The following is an 18,560-nucleotide window of genomic DNA, read 5'->3' on the forward strand; positions in this document are numbered from 1 at the left end:
TTCACCCCCAAAATGGATTAACTCGCTGGAATATAAAGACAATATAACATACATCCATAAACGTGGATGCATATGCAAAAGTGCAATATATTTATCTGTACAGTAATCTATTTATTTATATCTGCACCTTACTGATTTTTTTATCCTGCACCACCAAGAGCTAATGCAATGAAATTTCGTTTTTATCTGTACTGTAAAGTTCAAATTTGAATGACAATAAAAAGGAAGTCTAAGTCTATTTATAATAACATTTAATATTTACATATTTTGCTAATTTTAAACATATGCGGCACATTAATTTAAAAAACACATCACATCGTTTGCTTTTTTCCCCCTTAATCACTGATTTCTACTCACGGCAGACTTCAAGAGAGTCAACAAACATAATAAAACATCACTTACTGTACAAGGTCTGCTGTCATTAGGATGCCGACTGATAGGATGTTTATATATTCCCATTTAGATGAAAAATGTCTCATAATCCTCAAGAAGAATCGGGGTGATGGGCGGGGGATACCAAGCGTCTTTTCACGTCGTTTTGGCCTTTTTCGACTCCTAAATGGCTGTTGGAGTACCTACTCAGACTTTTTCTGTCAAGGTGAGATACATGATCTATGATCTGGAATAAACTTACAGGATGCGAGGAAGCAAACAGATGTAAACATAGGCACAGCAGCTTGCGATCATGGCCCCTCTATAAATAGTTTGTCTGCGTTAGCGCTTATAATAACAATATCACTAATACTTGGTTAATATTCAGGTCACGAAATGTAAATGGAGTATTGTTGACAGTTTTTAAAACAGTTATTTATTGGATTTCCTGGGCACAATAGGGGCGCTCCCATTGGCTTCACTGTAAGCGAACTTCTATTTACGTTTATTTAATATTTAGAATGTATAAAAAAAAAAAAATCCATCTGTCTTCATGTCTTATATAATGATTGTGATAGGCAAAATTAAAAAAAAGTGCAGTTCCCCTTTAAAGCAACTGTCTCTAGCTCGTAACTTCAAGGATAACCGTAATTTAATATTGCTGGAATGGTCAAAAAGAGTTATTCACGACAGCAATGCCTTCAATTCCTGTTTTTATTAGGCATTTTGTCTTGGCAACAGCATCTTTCATGCACATTCTGAGTGATTTGTACTTTCAGTCCACCAAAATCCTTGCAGAGTGTATGTGTCTTCAATAGCAGACAAGTCACATTTTGATTATCAGCCTTAGCTGCAAACTACAACAATAGCTTTTCAAAATTAATAAATGGCAAGGTGAATACTAGGTGATGACTTCCTGGAATGGGCATAGGGTTATTCAAGAAAGTGCCTGATACACTCTATTGCCAAAACTATTTGGCCACCTGCCTTTACTCACATATGAACTTGAAGTGCCATCCCATGGAATTGTCCAAAATGTTTTGGTATCCTGGAGCATTCAAAGTTCCTTTCACTGGAACTGAGGGGCCAAGTCCAACTCCTGAAGAACAACCCCACCTCCTCCTCCACCAAATTTCACACTCGGCACAATGCAGTCCGAAATGTAGCGTTCTCCTGGCAACCTCCAAACCCAGACTGGTCCATCAGATTGTCAGATAAAAAAGTGTGACTCATCAGTCCAGAGAAGGCGTCTCCACTGCTCTAGAGTCCAGTGGCGACGTGTTTTACACCACTGCATCCCACGCTTTGCATTGGACTTGGTGATGTATGGCTTAGATACGGCTGCTTGGCCATGGAAACCCATTCCATGAAGCTCTCTGCGTACTGTACGTGGGCTAATCGGAAGGTCACATGAAGTTTGGAGCTCTGTAGCAACTGACTGTGCACAAAGTCTTTGAACTATGCGCTTCAGCATCCGCTGACCCCTCTCTGTCAGTTTACGTGGCCTACTACTTCGTGGCTGAGTTGCTGTTGTTCCCAAACTCTTCCATTTTCTTATAATAAAGTTGACTTTGGAATATTTAGGAGAGAGGGAATTTCACGACTGGATTTGTTGCACAGGTGGCATCCTATGACAGTTCCATGCTAGAAATCACAGAGAGCGGCCCATTCTTTTTTGTAGAAACAGTCTCCATGCCTAAGTGCTTGATTTTATACACCGGGCCAAGTGATTAGGACACCTGATTCTCATCATTTGGATGGGTGGCCAAATACTTTTGGCAATATAGTGTATGTTGCTTGCTGCAATGGCCTTGCTGAACTTCTTTATTTGACATTTTTCACAATTTCATGCACATTTTGAGGGATTTTTTGTACTTACGTTTTTTAAATCGTCGCAGAGTATGTGTGCCTTTTAATGACGGAAAAGTCACATTATCACTGTCAAAGCAGCAGTCTCAAGCTCGTAACTTCATGGATAACCATCATTTAATATTGCTGAAATGGTCAAATGGGGTTATTCATGATGGCGGTGCATGATATGTTGCAATGTCTACAACTTCTGTCTTTATTTGTAATGTTTCCTTGGCAACAACACCTTTCATGTACATTCTTATAGAACAACACGTCTTCAGAATGAATAAATGCAGCGTTTAGAATAGTTGCTGACCTACTGAAATGGTTACTTGCTGCAATAAACTTGAATGTACATCTTTAAAGGGGAACATTATCACAATTTCAGAATGGTTAAAACCATTAAAAATCAGTTCCCAGTGGCTTATTATATTTTTCGAAGTTTGTTACAAAATTTTACCCATCACGCAATATCCCTAAAAAAAGCTTCAAAGTGCCTGATTTTAACCATCGTTATAAACACCCGTCCATTTTCCTGTGACGTCACATAGTGAAGCCAACACAAACAAACATGGCAGAAAGAACAGCAAGCTATAGCGACATTAGCTCGGATTCAGACTCGGATTTCAGCGGCTTAAGCGCTGAATTAATACGCATGTATTGAAACGGATGGTTGTAGTGTGGAGGCAGGTGGCAAAAACGAAATTGAAGAAGAAACTGAAGCTATTGAGCCATATCAGTTTGAACCGTATGCAAGCGAAACCGACGAAAACGACACAACAGCCAGCGACACGGGAGAAAGCGAGGACGAATTCGGCGATCGCCTTCTAACCAACGATTGGTATGTGTTTGTTAGGCATTAAAGGAAACTAACAACTATGAACTAGGTTTACAGCATATGAAATACATTTGGCAACAACATGCACTTTGAGAGTGCAGACAGCCCAATTTTCATCAATTAATATATTCTGTAGACATACCCTCATCCGCGCTCTTTTCCTGAAAGCTGATCTGTCCAGTTTTGGAGTTGATGTCAGCAGGCCAGGGAAGTTAGGGTCGATATTCTTCTCTTGATCATCTTCGGTGGCATAAGGGACGATGTGAGCCAAGACATCCAGGGGGTTTAGCTCGCTCGTCTGCGGGAACAAACTGCCGCCATTGCTTGCCGTGCTAGCGAGGGCCTTTGTCCCTGAATTGCTAACACACTCCGGCAGATTCAATGGGGGTCTGGTGGCAGATTTCTTTGACTTTATCGTTAGAAATGCATCTTGTTTGAGTGTCGCAGGATATCCACACATTCTTGCCATCTCTGTCGTAGCATAGCTTTCGTCGGTAAAGTGTGCGGAACAAACGTCCAATTTCTTGCCACTTTCGCATCTTTGGGCCACTGGTGCAACTTGAATCCGTCCCTGTTCGTGTTGTTACACCCTCTGACAACACACCGACGAGGCATGATGTCTCCAAGGTACGGAAAACAGTCTAAAAAACGGAAAATAACAGAGCTGATTTGACTCAGTGTTTGAGAAAATGGCGGATTGCTTCCCGATGTGACGTCATGTTGTGACGTCATCGCTCCGAGAGCGAATATTAGAAAGGCGTTTAATTCGCCAAAATTCACCCATTTAGAGTTCGGAAATCGGTTAAAAAAATATATGGTCTTTTTTCTGCAACATCAAGGTATATATTGACGCTTACATAGGTCTAGTGATAATGTTCCCCTTTAATTTGGCATGTTGTCTTGCCAATAGCAGATTTCATGCACATTTTGAGAGATTTGCACTTTTGTAAATTGTTGCAATGTTTACGTGCCTTTAATGACTGAAATGTCACATTTCCATTGTCAGCCTGAAAGCAACCGCTCATAAAGACGACGACAAACGTGCATCTCTGAATAAACTGTGGCTCTGGCAGCACAAACCTAATCAATCAGCCCGTTACTCGTTTTTACATGAAACTCAAACCACACGACACAAAAACAAAGTGCAAGCTCAGCTCGACTCTGCCCCCTCCACTTTCACAGGAATGCACCCCCCCACACTGCAACTCTCGGCCAGACCGTCCTGCTTACACTGACAAAATATGAAGCCACTGGCAGCATCGTGCAACAAAAAACACCAAGCCAAACCAAACATCGTGCATTTTCCCAATCGCTCGGCAAAATGTAAAATTCTAGATGAGGTTTTGGTGTCTGCGTCCCTCCAGTGTTTGGTTGTGCATCTAAAGCACACAATATTGACTAATTGGTCTCTGTGTTTCACAGCTAATTACAGCGCTATAACCACTGCCGTCTTTCACCGTGCAATTTTCTAGTCTTCCGCAGCAACAAAACCAAAACAATATTCAGCATTTTCTGTCCTGAAAGTTAATTAGGCAGCTGTGTGTGGGACTTATGTTAGGAGTTAACACAGCGGGATAGTCATTCTATATTTTGCTTGGCTGTAGATCACATAATGATACCAATTTAGTGGATTGTGTGGGAAGTTGGGTGGATTTATCATGTATTGACGCAATTGAGGCAAGTGCTCTACTTGGCTGCAGCCGGCGGAGGCGTAGTGGATTCGGTCTCAACGAGACATGAAGTCAGCTAAGGATGCTATAAGTCATGCTATTTGATGCAATTGATTGAAACAAGAGTTCAGAACAGTCAGAGTACCAGGCTCTTCCAGCTTATCAGAAATCATAAAATAAATGAATTAAATAATTTGTTTTAAAAAAGAGAGAAGATGTACCATATTTTCTGGACCATAGGGACTATAAGGCGCACTACTGATGAATGGTCTATTTGTGATCTTTTTTCATATATAAGGTGCACCGGATTATAGGGCGCATTAAATGAGTCATATTATTATTTTTTTTTTCTAAATGTAAAACACTTCCTTGTGGTCTACTTAACATGTAATGGTGGTTCTTTGGTCAAAATGTTGCATAGATTATGTTTTACAGATCATCCTCAAGCCGCTTTCTGACAGTCGCTTCCGGATGCACCGTTTTGTGGGCGGTCTTATTTACGTGACTCACCTTCGGCAGCTTCTTTTCTCCGACATCTTTGTTGTAGCGGTGTAGCGTGCAAGGACGGGAGTGGAAGAAGTGTCAAAAGATGGAGCTAACTGTTTTAATGACATTCAGACTTTACTTCAATCAATAACGGAGCAGCATCTCCTCATCCGGGAACAACAACACCGGAAATGTGTCCCGTGAAAAACCGTCTTACCGGAACTCTCTAATAACTTAAGTTCCTTGGGTGAATAATGTAAATTTACTCTACCAGTATGTTTTAGTGCTTTCATGGCGAGTTTACTGACAGATACAAGTAAGAACTTCACACTACTTTATATTAGAAATGGCAACAGCTGAGGATGAATGTCCCATAACAAGAAGATAGAGAAAAAGAAGAAGCTTATCGACTACGAAGGCAGACATGCGCAATTTTTCAGGATATATGCAGATCCCAAATACAGATCAGCAGGTACCAGAAGGTAAGAAAAGTTGCTTTTGCATATTATTGCAAAACAAAACGGCAGATAATATGTCTTACCTTATACACACACCATAATAATACTCCTATGTTGAAGCACATCAAGCGGTGCGGCTTCATAGCTTACCAAAGTCGTACTAAAACATGTTGATACATTTTTGAGCGCCGTGTGTAATGTTCTATATTTTCAATGGAACATATAAAATGTTGGTGTTGTTTACTTGAGCCATATTGCCATCATAGTGCAGCCTACACTTATCTCTTTTGTTTGGCTGCCATCTACTGGTCACACTTATCATTACACCATGTATCAAATAAAACGGCTTCGAGGTCGGTAAGCACAACCGAATTTATTCCTTACATTAGGCGCACCCGGTTATAAGGCGCACTGCCGCGTTTTGAGGAAGAAAAAAAAAGGATTTTAAGTGCACCTTATAGTCTGGAAAAAACAGTAGTCAAAGTCCATCCCTGAGTCTCTCTTGATTTTGTTGATATGGATGGATATATACATACACCCTGGACAAGTCGCCACCTCATCACAGGACCAACACAGATAGACAGACAACATTCACACTCACATTCAATATACTGTATACATATTCATAAACATATACAATAGTACATACACACATTCAAATAGACAGCCCGGTCCCTGGTCAAATCCCTTTAACCCAATGTGGCTCCCGAGTCAAAACGTTTGAGGACCCCTGCCCTAGATGCTGTTATCCAAACAATTGTGGACAGATTTAAGGACTTTTTCTAGTCTTTCTGGACACTTTTGGAGACTCACATATCGCTACATAAAGTTTGGCCCCTCCTCCATTTAAAAGCACACACAGGTGGCTCAGAGATAGGAACATTTAAAAAAATAGTCATAGAAAGAAGCAAAAGAAAAACGTCATGATTTTTTTTACACACAAACACACTTGGAACAAGTATATTTGGAAAATTCATACAGCATGTTTGCTCATGATGTTCTGGGTAAAAACAAGGATAACATAAGGACTGCATGATACATAAATCTATACGAATGTATTTTTACTGTTCCACAGTTCAGGGCTACACATATGGAATAACAGAGTGTTAAATAGAAAAAGAAAACCTTCCATAGGTTGTTTTAACATAACTTTGTTCAAGACCAGGCAGTAGTTTTTAGACGTCTTCGCAGAGAAAACAATCAATGCTGGCTGCAAGACAAAGACATGACTCACCCCATATAGGGTCATAGTAACGTCATGCTTCTTGAAAGCAGTCATGCCAAGCGAGACTTTGTTTAGTTCCACAGTCTGGCTCAGTCATAACTTCAGGCAGACTCTGTGTTTACGTGCCACCAGGAGAAAGTGGCACATTTACAGCTTTATAACTGCTGGATGTGATGTCATGGCAAGATGGAAGCTGTCGAGTTGAGGACACACAACTTGAAGATTGATGGGTTTGAGGACTGGTGTGTGTGTTTTGGGGTGGGGTGGGGGCGCAAAGGTGAAATGTTTTACACTCCACATCTGAAGCAACAGCTCCCCCTTGGGCAAAGCAGAGAAAAGACAACATTTGGCCATAAAACCCCCAAAAGACTTAAGACTGACCATGGCTGAAAGACACATATCAGTTATACATTAATAGAGAGTCCATTCGGAAGTAAAAACAGGTGACCTCCTACCACTCTCTGGTTCTACTTTGGCATGTGTATGTGTTAACCCTCCTGTACTTTTACAGGAGCCATTAAACACCCACCTTTGACTGAGATGAAAAAAATCCCCCGATGATTAATTCCTTTCAATGCAGGCTCTCGTAATACCTAACCAGGGTCCATAACTTATTCTTATGCGCACCTATGTGAATACACTCTCTAGATGTGTGTATCTACTGTATGTATTTTGCAATGCATGGCACTAAAATAGGACAATAATCAGACCTTCTCCACACAGGATCTTTGGAGTTCACCCCAAGTGACCAAATTGGTGTAAGAAGTAGCATTGTCAGTCATGGCATATCCAGTTAGAAAGAACCTCGGGAGTCTCGGGATGAGTGAAGCACCGGGGTGATTGGAATGGGGCACCTGTAAGGGACATTGGTCTGACTCCAGAAGGGGCCTTCTGCATGCTGCAATGCGTAAGAGCTTGGGGCTTTGATGGCACGGTTCTGTGACAAAAGGTATCAGAGGCGGGATTGTTCCCTCTTAGTTCCTGCCCAGTTGAGAGAAACTGTGGGACTGGAATGGGGCATCTATTAAGGGGCGCTGGCTCACACATGCGGTCAACAGGCTTCATAATGCTATGGTACTAAAAAGCCTTGCGCTTTGGTCTAAGACTTATACTTAGACAATCTTTATTGATCCACGAGAGAAATTGTTCCACACAGTAGCTCAGTTACAAAGGATGGAAAGGGTAAGGATGGAAAGGATAATGCAGGTATAAAGTAAACAAAAAATGTACCATAATATTTACATTTTATACAGTTAGGTCCATAAATATTTGGACATTGACACAATTTTCAGTATTCCAGCTCTGTACAACACCACAATGGATTTGAAATTAAACAATCCAGACGTGCTTTAAGTGCAGACTTTGAGCTTTAATTTGAGGGTATTTACATCCAGATCAGGTGAACGGTGTAGGAACTACAACACATTTTATATGTGCCTTCCACTTTTTAAGGGACCAAAAGTAATTGGACAATTGGCTACTCAGCTGTTACATGGCCAGGTGTGTGTTATTCCCTTGTTTTTTTTTCATTTATTCCATTTACAAAGAGCAGATAAAAGGCCTAGATGTAATTTCAAGTGTGGTATATTCATTTTGAATCTGGGGAGGTCATCTCTCAATATGAAGTCCAAAGAGCTGTCACTATCAGTGAAGCAAGCCATCATTAGGCTGAAAAATCAAATCAAAGCCATCAGAGAGATAGCAAAAACATGAGGTGTGGCCAAATCAACTGTTTGGTACATTCCTAAAAAGAGAGAACGCACTGCTGAGCTCAGCAACACCAAAAGACCTGGAAGACCACGGAAAACAAGTGTGGTGGATAACAGGCAAATCCTTTCCCTTGTCAAGAAAAAACCCTTCACAACAGTTGGTCAGATGAAGAAAAGTCTCCAGGACGTAGGTGCATCTGTGTCCAAGTCAACAATTAAGAGAAGACTTCTCCAGAGGAAATACAGAGGTTTCATCACAAGGTGTAAACCATGGGTGAGCCTCAAAAACAGGAAGGCCAGATTAGAGTTTGCCAAGAAACATGTAAAAGAGCCTGTGCAGTTCTGAACAACATCTTATGGACAGATGAGACAAAGATCAACTTGTAGCAGAATGATGGAAAGAGAAGAGTATGGAGAAGGGAAGGAACTGCTCAAGATCCAAAGCATAGCACCTCCTCAGTGAAGCATGGTGGTGGTAGTGGCATGCATGGCTGCCAGTAGAACTGGATCTCTTATATTTATTGATGATGTGACAGCTGACAAAAGCAGCAGAATGAATTGTGAAGTGTTTGGGGCAATATTATCTGCTCATATTCAGCCAAATGCTTCAAAAGTCTTTGGACGGTGCTTCACAGTGCAGATGGACACTGACCCGAAGCATACTGCGAAAGCAACCAAATAGTTTTTTAAGGCAAAGAAGTGGAATGTTGTGTAATGGCCAAGTCAATCACCTGACCTGACTCCGATTGAGCATGAATTTCACTTGCTGAAGACAAAACTGGAGGGAAAATGCCCAAAGAACAAGCAGGAAGTGAGGACAGCTGCAACAGAGGCCCGGCAGAGCATCACCAGGGACCAAACCCAGCGTCTGGTGATGTCTATGGCTTCCACACTTCAGGCTGTCATTGACTGCAAAGGATTTGCAACAAAGTATTAAAAAGTGACAATTTGATTTATGATTATGTTAGTTTGTCCAATTACTTTTGGTCCCTTAAAAAGTGGAAGGCACATATAAAATGTGTTGTAATTCCTACACCGTTCACCTGATTTGGATGTAAATGCCCTCAAATTAAAGCTCAAAGTCTGCACTTAAAGCACATCTTGATTGTTTCATTTCAAATCCATTGTGGTGTTGTACAGAGTTGGAATACTGAAAATTGTGTCAATGTCCAAATATTTATGGACCTAACTGTATATACAGTATTTACTGTATATACTTCCTCCCACCTCCAAAGACATGCACCTGGGGATAGGTTGATTGGCAACACTAAATTGGCCCTAGTGTGTGAAAGTTGTCTGTCTATCTGTGTTGGCCCTGTGATGAGGTGGCGACTTGTCCAGGGTGTACACCGCCTTCCGCCCGATTGTAGCTGAGATAGGCTCCAGCGCCCCCCGCCACCCCGAAGGGATTAAGCGGTAGAAAATGGATGGATGGATAATATATACTTATGTATTATATTATACTATATTTTTACATAATATATACAATATGTAACAAATCTTCACCCCCAAAAAACATTATTTTGTAGATTCCGTGACAAAATGGTGTCAGAATTGGGATGGTTCCCTTGGTCCATCTGCATGGCCAGTAGGGAGAAGACTTGGGACGAATAATCTCCAGAGATCTGTTTCTTTGGCCTCTGCTCTGATATGCATTATTGACATTTGAAGTACAGTGTCATGATCACACATAACATTTTTTTTTTTTTATAGTTTTTTGTTTATTTTCTCCCCAGCACTCTTATTTTTGTTACCACTTCCTGTTTTTCTTCCATTTGTCACCACTTCTTTAGTCTGAGCGCTGGCTCCCTCACATCGGAACACACCTGTCCCTGGTTGCCAATCAGGTTGCTTCCTATGTAATCCTGTCCTCTGGACTGGGCTGGATCATTTGATTTTGCTTTTTACTTACCTTGCTGTGTAGTTTTCCCCATGTTTCCTGTGCATGTCCCTGCTGCACTGTATACGTTTTGTTTGACCTAATACTAGTGTTTTGACTTCGCTGTCTCTGCATCCTGCAGTACTGATCAACAACACCCGACACAACCGCGACACGAAATGTAACATACACACTACAATAATATAAATATAGTAGTACATACTGAACAGTGTCAATCAAAAGGATCCTTGTTCGCTTATACCTCCAAAAATGTCTTAACAGGCTGTATGTCCCCTCCAAGGTTTCTCATTGTCCTCCCATTGAGTTTAGTTTTTTCTTGCCCTGATGTGGGATCTGAGCCGAGGATGTCGTTGTGGCTTGTGCAGCCCTTTGAGACACTCGTGATTTAGGGCTATATAAGTAAACATTGATTGATTGATTGAGGTATGATGTATTGCCTGGCGAGTAGCTGAAAATATTCCTAAAAATAATTAAAAAAACACTCAGTATGTCTCTCTTTGAGTCCAGTTTTCAAAAGCTTGCATTTTGGGACTAAAAAACATTGTTGGCATGAGTACGTACAACCACATTTATACCTGTTTTCATTTTAAAAAAGTGAAAAGTGACACTAAATTGCAAGCATGACACTTGGTAACATTATACTGCAGTTGCAGGGGTTACTTGACATAAGCACTCTGTTTACAATAAAATGGAGATTTAAGGGGTCGGTGCAGCTTTAGTTGTCGGTACATACAGTGAGTGTGAGAAAATCGGTGCTGGCGGCTGCGTTAGGAGACCTGAGAGATTTCCTCATGTGCTGAGGTCACCCTCTTAAACTCCAATAGTCGTTCATCACTGTCACCTCAGACAAGACACATGCATGCACTATGATGTCTGCGCTGCACGAATCAAGGACATACTTGATGTTTTGTTGGAAAAGAGTCTATTTTTATTGACTCATTACATGCGTGCAGCTTCGGCCTGCAGCCATTCCTGTTTGCCCGCTGTGCTGGCCAACGGCTGTGCTACGCCGGAAAGCAGCAGAGCCAGCAGTCATCAGAAGTGTTTTGTCTGTGCACAAAAGAGAGCCACACACGCCACTGAGGGCCGTAATCCAGTCTTTTCAATATGATGCCGGCACAAAGACACACATGCGACTGCATAGGGAAGCGGCATTTTGCTTCTCTCTATGAGGACTAAACGAGGCACATGTGCGTACTTGAGCATTGTTTATGAAGACACAGATGCTACACGTCAATAAACATTTACACTAGCAATAGCCGCTTTGATGTCATTTGAATGTGCGGCAATAAACAGAAATGGGACCATTTTGCAGGGTCGTGTCCACGTACAGTACATACCATGTACTACCTGGTACTGCAGTACTTTGGTTCTTTTTTAAATTGTGTTATTTCAACATTAACACACTTACTAGGTGTGGTGAAATTACCCTCTGCATTTGACCCATCCCCTTGTTCCACCCCCTGGGAGGTGAGGGGAACAGTGAGCAGCAGCGGTGGTCACGCTCGGGAATAATTTTGGTGATTTAACCCCCAATTCCAACCCTTGATGCTGAGTGCCAAGCAGGGAGGTAATGGGTCCCATTTTTATAGTCTTTGGTATGACTCGGCCGGGGTTTGAACTCACGACCTACCGATCTCAGGGCGGAAACTCTAACCACAAGGCCACTGAGCAGGCTGTTGTCCATTATGTATATCTTTTTTTCACTTATTTCAAAAACAAATGATTATGTAGCATTAATAAGTCTTGAGAAATAATGCTGGACAAAACAGTATACAGTAGATAAAAACAAGATTCAAGAAAACATGTTTGGTAAACAAATGCATATATTGTGTCCATTGTTAGACATTTTGAAATTATTGGAGGCGGTAGAAAGAATAATACTGGACAAAAAAAGTATGCGCTAAGATAATTTACAAGCTATGAATTATGTCCATTATGTGGACTTTTTAATAATTTGAAAATAAATGAGGATGTAGCTGGAGCCAGTTTATACAAAATAATACTGGACAAAAAGCAGTGCTTAAAAAATTAAAAGTACACACAAAAATATATATTCTAATTATTATTAAAAAATATAACAAAAAAAAGTATGCAATTCCTGGACAAAAAAAAAAAGATAGAAAAGATGGTTTACAAAATATAAAAGGTATACATTTTTTATTATCTAAAAGTAAACGATGATGTACCAGGAACAAGTCTTGAGAAGTAATATGAAAAAAATATGCACAGATATTCAAGAAATATGTCCATTATGTGGACTTTTTAATAATTTGAAAATAAATGAGGATGTAGCTGGAGCCAGTTTATACAAAATAATACTGGACAAAAAGCAGTGCTTAAGAAATAAAAAGTACACACATTTTTTTTTTTAAATATAACAAAAAAAGTATGCAATTCCTGGGGAAAAAAATTCTAGAAAAGATGGTTTACGAAATATAAAAGGTATACATTTTTTATTATCTAAAAATAAACGATGATGTACCAGGAACAAGTCTTGAGAAGTAATACAAAAAAAATATGAAGTTAAGTATACTAATGTATAAATTATGTTGGGGCTTAGAAGGAACATGTTTATGAGGAATGATACTGGCCAAAAAAAGTATGTGCTTCCTGGAAAACAAAGATGTTTAACAAACTGCGACTTCAGTCCATTATGTGAACTTTTAAAATGATTTAACAGTAAATGAGGATGTAATTGGAACGACTTGGCAAAGTCGTTGCTTCAAGATTCCCTTAGAGGACGGTGCAGCAAAGACGAAACAAACTCCTTCCTGTCAACAACGCCTGGAAAGATAAACTCGGTTCCTTTGACACCGCTTCCACAACGACTCCAAGGCCTATACACACTTAACACACACACACATGGCTACATGTGCGCACATACCCCCACCTCCACCCCACGCTTTTGTCAGCGCTTCACCCCACGTGGTATGGATGTAGAGGAGCAGTGGCTTTACTTTGAGCTCCTCCAGGATGACAGAGCTTCTCACCCTATCTCTAAGGGCCCGCTACTCGGCAGAGGAAACTCATTTCGGCTTGTACCCGTGATCTTGTCCTTTTGGTCATAACCCAAAGCTCATGACCATAGGTGGGGGTGGGAACGTAGATCGACCGGTAAATTGAGAGCTCGATACAGCGTCCGCATTACTGAAGACGCCGCACCGATCCGCCTGTCGATCTCACGATCCACTCACTGAGGTACTTGAACTCCTCCACATGGGGCAAGATTTCTTCCCCAACCTGGAGATGGCACTCCACCCTTTTCCGGGCGAGAACCATGGACTCGGACTAGGAGGTGCTGATTCTCATCCCAGTCGCTTCACACTCGGCTGCGAACCGATCCAGTGAGAGCTGAAGATCCTGGCCGGATGAAGCCATCAGGACCACATCATCTGCAAAAAGCAGAGACCTAATCCTGCAGCCACCAAACCGGATCCCCTCAACGCCTTGACTGCGCCTAGAAATTCTGTCCATAAAAGTTATAAACAGAATCGGTGACAAAGGGCAGCCTTGGCGGAGTCCAACCGTCACTGGAAACGAGTCCGATTTACTGCCAGTAATGCAGACCAAGCTCTGACACTGATTATACAGGGAGCGGACCGCCACAATCAGACAGTCCGATACCCCATACTCTCTGAGCACTCCCCACAGGACTTCCCGAGGAACATGGTCGAATGCCTCCTCCAAGTCCACAAAGCACATGTAGACTGGTTGGGAAATCTGCCATGCACCCTCAAGGAACCTGCCGAGAGTATAGAGCTGGTCCACAGTACCATGACCAGGACGAAAACCACACTGCTCCTCCTGAATCTGAGGTTCAACTATCCGGTGTAGCCTCCTTTCCAGTACACCTGAATAGACCTTACCTTACCTTACTTAATATCCCAGTACAACAAATGTTGCTCATCATGAGGAATTGATTGATGATTAATGGCACCGGAACTAGGACAACATGGAGTGCACTACTTGCTTGGGACCAGCAGAGGTGCTGTTGATTTAGTCCGGACTGATTTAGACAACATGATGTCAGCCATGCAGATTTCTTATGCCACGGAAATAGGAGTTCAGAACAAATCTTTGGACCATCCTGTGAAATTTGAGGATCGCTATCATCTAATTCTCTAAAAACATGGGCGCTAATCAGAAGTTTGCATCATATAGGACAATTCCAAGACTAGACTGTTTCACACAGTGCAAACAACAATCATTGCTCAAGCTCAAATGCACTGCCTGAGCGTAAATCAAAGTGATGTTGGCTTGTTACTGCCAGGAGTCAGGAGTTAGACGGAGCAGCTGCACTGACAGCAGGACACCACTCAGTTACAGCGTCTTGCACATATGGCACAACTGCACCGCCAAACAATTCCTGAGAGGCGCGGTGGGGAAATGTTTCATCACTGCCACCGCCTCACTCGCCAAACAGATGCGGAGAGAGTCCATTCTGCCTCGCCTTTCACTTTGCAGCTAATGAAGTCAACACAAAACACACACACACACACCTGTTACTGTACCACACCGTGTCCAGTCTGTATGGATGCACAAGCACAGAAGTGGACTTGCAGCTCCAGTGAAGCGTTGCAAGAGTAGCTGGCGTCTGCGCTCTTAGGAAGGTAGATAAATCCAGTCAGTACTCATGAGTGACAATTTAAAATACTGGTGTTCAGAGTTAGAGTTATTAGCTGACATCTCACACTGTCATGAACACATGAAGATTAAAGGGCCCCTCTATTGCTGACAACATTGGCACTTATTTTATAGTCCTGGACTTAAAAATGATGTCGACAGGTAAAATTCTCCCCAAAATAGACACAGTAGTGATTTTAGGTCTGTTTTCTTTAGAACCAGACTCAAAACCAGAGGAGATAGTAGATCTGTAGAGACTCCTCCCACCTCCACCAAGGACCACGGACTGTTTTCACTCCTGGACTCTAGAAATCATTTCTGCAGCCTCCGTAGCAGAACCTCCAGGTTCTGTAACAGCTTCTTCCCTCAGGCCATAAGACTCTTGAACGCATCATAATTATCCCCTCAATTCCCTCCCAAAAAGGGATTAACTCGCTGGAATATAAAAACAATATAACATACATCCATAAACGCAGATGCATATGCAAAAGTGCAATATATTTATCTGTAATCAATTGATTTATATCTGCACCTTATTGTTCTTTTATCCTGCACTACAACGAGCTAATGCAACGGAATTTCGTTGTTATCTGTACTGTAAAGTTCAAATTTGAATGACAATAAAAGGAAGTCTAAGTCTAAGTCTAGAGCCTTTTCAGTGGCAAGGCCCAGACTGTGGAACAGCCTTCCATCATTAGACCCTCCCAGTCTCTGAGCCAATTTAAATCTAGGTTAAAACATATTGTTACTCCCTGGCATTAAAATCCAATTAGGAAGGATATCTTGGTCGTTTTATTTCTTGTTTTATACATTTTTTATTTATTTATTAAATTTGAGTATTTTTAGGTGATATATTTTGCACTTATTTTAAGGTATATTTTACTATCGTATTGTATGCATCCTGCTGTGTTACAATGTAAATGTGAGACTGTGTTTGTTCCTTAAATCTGTACGGCGCTTTGGCCAACCGGTGTTGTTTTAAATGTGCTATATGAAGGAATAAACTGAACTTAAACTGAGTTTCAGCACATTTTGGAGCGTCTACTTTCAGCTCTGAAATTTAGGCAGAGCTGTATCAGCCTGCTGACGTCACCTACAGAAGACCGGAGGCTATTTCCTTTGTTTATAGTGTATGTTTTGGTAGTATCTTCATCTGGAATCATGTTATTTTCATGCAGAAATTGAAGGAATGATCAAATACGTCTTCCAGATGCGTTGTTGCAGGTTATAGCAACACAACTAAAGAAGGGGTCAGACTGAATACGTTTCCAAATGAGGGAAATATGAGGAAAGTATGGACCAATGCAGTCAAACTGACTCTTGCAAAATAGCAACAGGAGTGGAATTTGCAGCGATCATTTTAACGAGTTAGACTTTGACGAACACGCCAACTGTGATTCCGAAAATCAGGAGCACCCTTGAGGGGAGAAAGACTGAGTCAGAACTTGTGGAAAAATGGAAAAAGAAGAGCAGACCTTGTGCTCAAAAATAAGGTTAACCGCTAGTATTCTATTTTGTGTCCTTATCTACTGATGTTTTCCTAAAGATAAATGCTGAAAAGAGAATGAAACAAGCTATGCCGCCTGCAGTGGCCAGGGCCTGGTCTTAATTGACCTCCCCCTCTTCAGTCGCGAAATCAGACTGGAAACAGTACAATTGAAGTCCGCAATTGGGGGTCTAATTATGGCGTACTTCACCTTCTTTGTCACCAGAATTCAAATGCAAAATTTCAGACTCAGAACTGGAATCATAGCTGTCTTGCAAATAAGCCATGTTTGGCCAAAGGTAACCAGATCAGATTTGAAGTAATCATGGACCAGGGCAACAAAACCATGCAATTAAGTGATCAAAATAACAGTTTCCCATGCCTTTGTCCACACTGTCCATGCAGGAAAATGGACTCTAGTTCTGTAGATGACGTCACACAAAGAGGAGGCGACATGTTCAGTTCTCAACAGAAAGGGACCTTCCAAGTAGGGATGTACCGATCCAGGTTTTTGCACTTCCGATCCGATACCGATGTTGTTTTTGCACTTCCGATCCGATACCGATACTGGCCGATACTGGCCTATCCGAGCATGTATTAAAGTTTAAAGTTTTTTAGCCTACTTAGTTGTCAGATTCATGTTGAAAAGGGTTTTAGTACTCTTGATAACAACTAGCCAGCTGAATTAGGGGAGTTTGAATAATACACAACGGTTGGTAACAAGAAACTGACCTGTTTATTTAAGGATAAACACAAAATAGACAAAATTATACATGACGAACAGAAATGGCATTATTGAACAAGGGCTGGGCGATATGGACTTTTTTAATATCGCGATATTTTAAGGCCATATCGCGATACACGATATATATGTGGATATTTTGCCTTAGCCTTGAATGAACAATTGATGCATATAATCACAGCAGTATGATGATTCTATGTGTCTACATTAAAACATTATTCTTCATACTGCATTAATATATGCTACTTTTAAACTTTCATGCAGAGAGGGAAATCACAACTAAAAAAATCACTATTTTTTTCATACGGTGTTGATCTGGAAATGTTTGCCTCGGCATTTTGATGGGGTGGGCGTGTGGCACCGAACGGAGATGTTGACGTGCTGCTACATATTAGCAGTAATGCTACTTTTTATAGCAACACTTTCGCCCCACACTTGACATATTACGGTTGTCTGTTCGACATATTCCCACTTGAAGCCAAACCACCGCCAGACGATGGACCCCCTGCTGTTTTTTGGGGGAATTAATTATTCCTTCCTTCATACGATTACCACTCGCACGGCTGCGCTAGCATCACAGCTAACGTTAGCCATGCTGCTACCTCTCTGCGCCGCGAGGGCGTATACGTATGTGACGTATGACGTGACAGTATGTGACGTGTGTAGAAGCTGCGCTTGCTGTCTGAGAAGGAGACACAAGAAAGAGCGAGAAGAGCCTGTAGTGTAATGCCCGCACCTAAAAGCAACTGCGTGAGAACGTATACTCGATATCACGATATAGTCATTTTCTATATCGCACAGAGACAATTGACATTTTTACCGGTAACTTTTAATTCACATGGCCGTCTTAACGGTTAGGACACAGAGCTGTGGATGTGTTGAAGGTGTGCATTTTTTGGCAAATATCGGCGGCCGATCCGATCCAAATATCGGATCGGGACATCCCTACTTCCAAGTACAGTTAGTTATCTACACATTGCTCAAAAACAAACAGATATTATGGGACATGACTGCCGGATTCATTTTCATGAGCAAGAAATACGTAAAGAGAGCTTGTTAGTAACATTTCAGTCATCTGAATGCTACTGGTCCTTTAAGGAGTCACTTCTCAGTTTTGTACAAAAATGGACTGTAATTAGTGGGAAACATGGGTCACTTATTTGCCATTACAGTATTAAGCAATCACCTTACCTCGAA

At 41.4% G+C, this 18,560-nt stretch overlaps 1 protein-coding gene across 5 annotated transcripts in view; it reads right to left on the reverse strand.

The window, feature by feature from the left end:
* Nucleotides 1–18,560, reverse strand: part of LOC133576485 (SAM and SH3 domain-containing protein 1-like) — a 487,427-nt gene that overhangs the window by 140,207 nt on the left and 328,660 nt on the right. Inside the window, exon 1 of one of the 5 annotated variants that reach the window (XM_061929756.2) lies at nt 3,204–3,336. The exons of the other annotated variants lie outside the window; for them this stretch is intronic. Coding sequence (XP_061785740.2) covers nt 3,204–3,209 — 6 coding nt within the window. The 5' untranslated portion in view covers nt 3,210–3,336. Of the gene's footprint in view, nt 1–3,203; nt 3,337–18,560 lie in introns of those variants that run through there. 5 annotated transcript variants of the gene reach the window in all.

This window comes from Nerophis lumbriciformis, linkage group LG34 (assembly GCF_033978685.3).
Source record: "Nerophis lumbriciformis linkage group LG34, RoL_Nlum_v2.1, whole genome shotgun sequence".
In the NCBI taxonomy this organism is placed as follows: Eukaryota; Metazoa; Chordata; class Actinopteri; order Syngnathiformes; family Syngnathidae; genus Nerophis; species Nerophis lumbriciformis.